Source organism: Anneissia japonica, unplaced genomic scaffold (genome assembly GCF_011630105.1).
Source record: "Anneissia japonica isolate Jap-2015-1 unplaced genomic scaffold, ASM1163010v1 scaffold287792_len130959_cov153, whole genome shotgun sequence".
Classification (NCBI taxonomy): Eukaryota; Metazoa; Echinodermata; class Crinoidea; order Comatulida; family Comatulidae; genus Anneissia; species Anneissia japonica.
Genome location: NW_022737738.1, coordinates 39,931 through 41,631, shown reverse-complemented (window position 1 = coordinate 41,631; position 1,701 = coordinate 39,931). Strand labels below are relative to the sequence as shown.

Below are 1,701 nucleotides of genomic sequence, written 5' to 3'. Positions count from 1 at the left end.
AGGTAATTAAAAAAAAAAAAAAAACAAAAACAAAAAAAAAATACGATAATTGTAAGTTATAGTGGGGCTTTTGTGTAAAAAAGAAGGTAACGACAACCCAAACGTATTAGGAGTTGTTTTATACAAGTATGCTTCTAACATAAACACAAAATGATTGACTAGATGTAAAACTCAAGCTGCAGTATTTCTAATAGATGTACACTTATAATTATATTAGGAAATATTGATTTTTATATAGGTAACCACCTATTTGGATGCGAGAAAGTTGACGTTCAGGGACTGGCCACAAGCGGTAGTAACATTAGTTTGCAATGCTCTAAATAAGTACAGCGCGACTGGCAGTAACTGGCTCGGTCTAGCGGGTATGTAGAATTTATTTATTTATTGGTATAATTATATACATTAGAATATACAAAGGGAAGCAAAAGCTTAGCATATAGTTCATAATTTCCATTTAAAATTGCAATTTAAAAGTATGTACTTTTTCGACTAACTATCAACATTTCTACATTCTGTATAAATAAGGAAAACTCGATTTTACTGTGGATTTTGTCGAGAATATTGAAGACGAGAAGAATAAAACACTGGCGGTGTTACATCATTGGGTCTATACGTCAATGACTCCACCACTGCTGAGTGACCTGATTGATGTATTACAGTCTATGGAGCGAAGAGATATTGTTGCAGATATCAACTCGTATTTGCGTTCAAATAGTGAATAAAAAGCAATATTTACGCATAGATAAAACTGTTTTTTATAGTGTGTATGATGAGATTATAGAAATGTTATGAGAGGTTTGATGAGTCTTGTTGTTTTTGGGTGTGAGGGTTGTTAAATATTGTTGTTTTTTGTTATGAGGGACTTGGTGAGTAGTCTTGTTTTTGGTTGTGAGAGGCTGGTGAGTGGTGTTGTTTTTGGTTGTCAGAGGCTAGTGAGTCTTGTTTTTTCGTTGTGAGAAGCTTAGTGAGTCTGGTTGTTTCTGTTTCAGAGAGGCATGGTGAGTTGACTTTGTTGTGAAAAGCTTGAATTTAGTCATTTTGGGTTTTGAGAGGGATATAGAGAGGTAAAAAGGGTAGAGTTGTGTTTAATTGTAAGAAAAATATTGATATATTTTGACTAGCATTAAACCATGATTATAAGTTTGGAAGGTGAGCTAAAAAAAAAAAAAAATCAAAACAAATGTTTTGCTAAATGGAGAATAAACAAGCATGATAAATTCATACAAAATTTACAATAATGGTACAATAAACAACCCGAAGTTTGTCGAGGAACATCAAAACCTAAATAGACTTATCTCTGTAGACCCTCATAACAAGATACTTTTAAAACGTCACGCAGATTCCCAAATTTCAGTAATAAACATAAAATACAAGTTAGACTACTTAATGTTTTTCAATTCATGATATTGCGTTTCCTTTACAATGTTCCTTGAGTTTCCTGCCTATTCCATGCCAAATATATACATTTTTATTAGGCCTATTTATTTAAAAAGTGCATAAAATAATAATTGAAATTAATAGTAATATTACTAAGTCCTTGAGTAAGTAATTCATTTGGTGTGTGTGATATTTTTAATTATTACTTCCCTTGCCACTTGATGCAACTGTCAAATCTTTGTGGGACAACTTCTAGCTCTGTTCTGGTTATCCTGTTGTTAAGTTCTTTTTCATACGAAATGAAAAAAGGTTATGTCTATTATG

At 31.9% G+C, this 1,701-nt stretch overlaps 1 protein-coding gene across 1 annotated transcript in view; it reads left to right on the top strand.

The window, feature by feature from the left end:
* LOC117117453 overlaps positions 1-1,695 on the top strand; it is a 7,881-nt gene extending 6,186 nt beyond the window's left edge. Inside the window, exons 3-4 of the mRNA XM_033261748.1 lie at positions 239-362; positions 526-1,695. Of these exons, the coding sequence (XP_033117639.1) occupies positions 239-362; positions 526-722 (321 nt within the window). The 3' untranslated portion in view covers positions 723-1,695. The remainder of the gene's footprint in view (positions 1-238; positions 363-525) is intronic.
* The last annotated feature ends 6 nt before the right edge of the window (positions 1,696-1,701 follow it).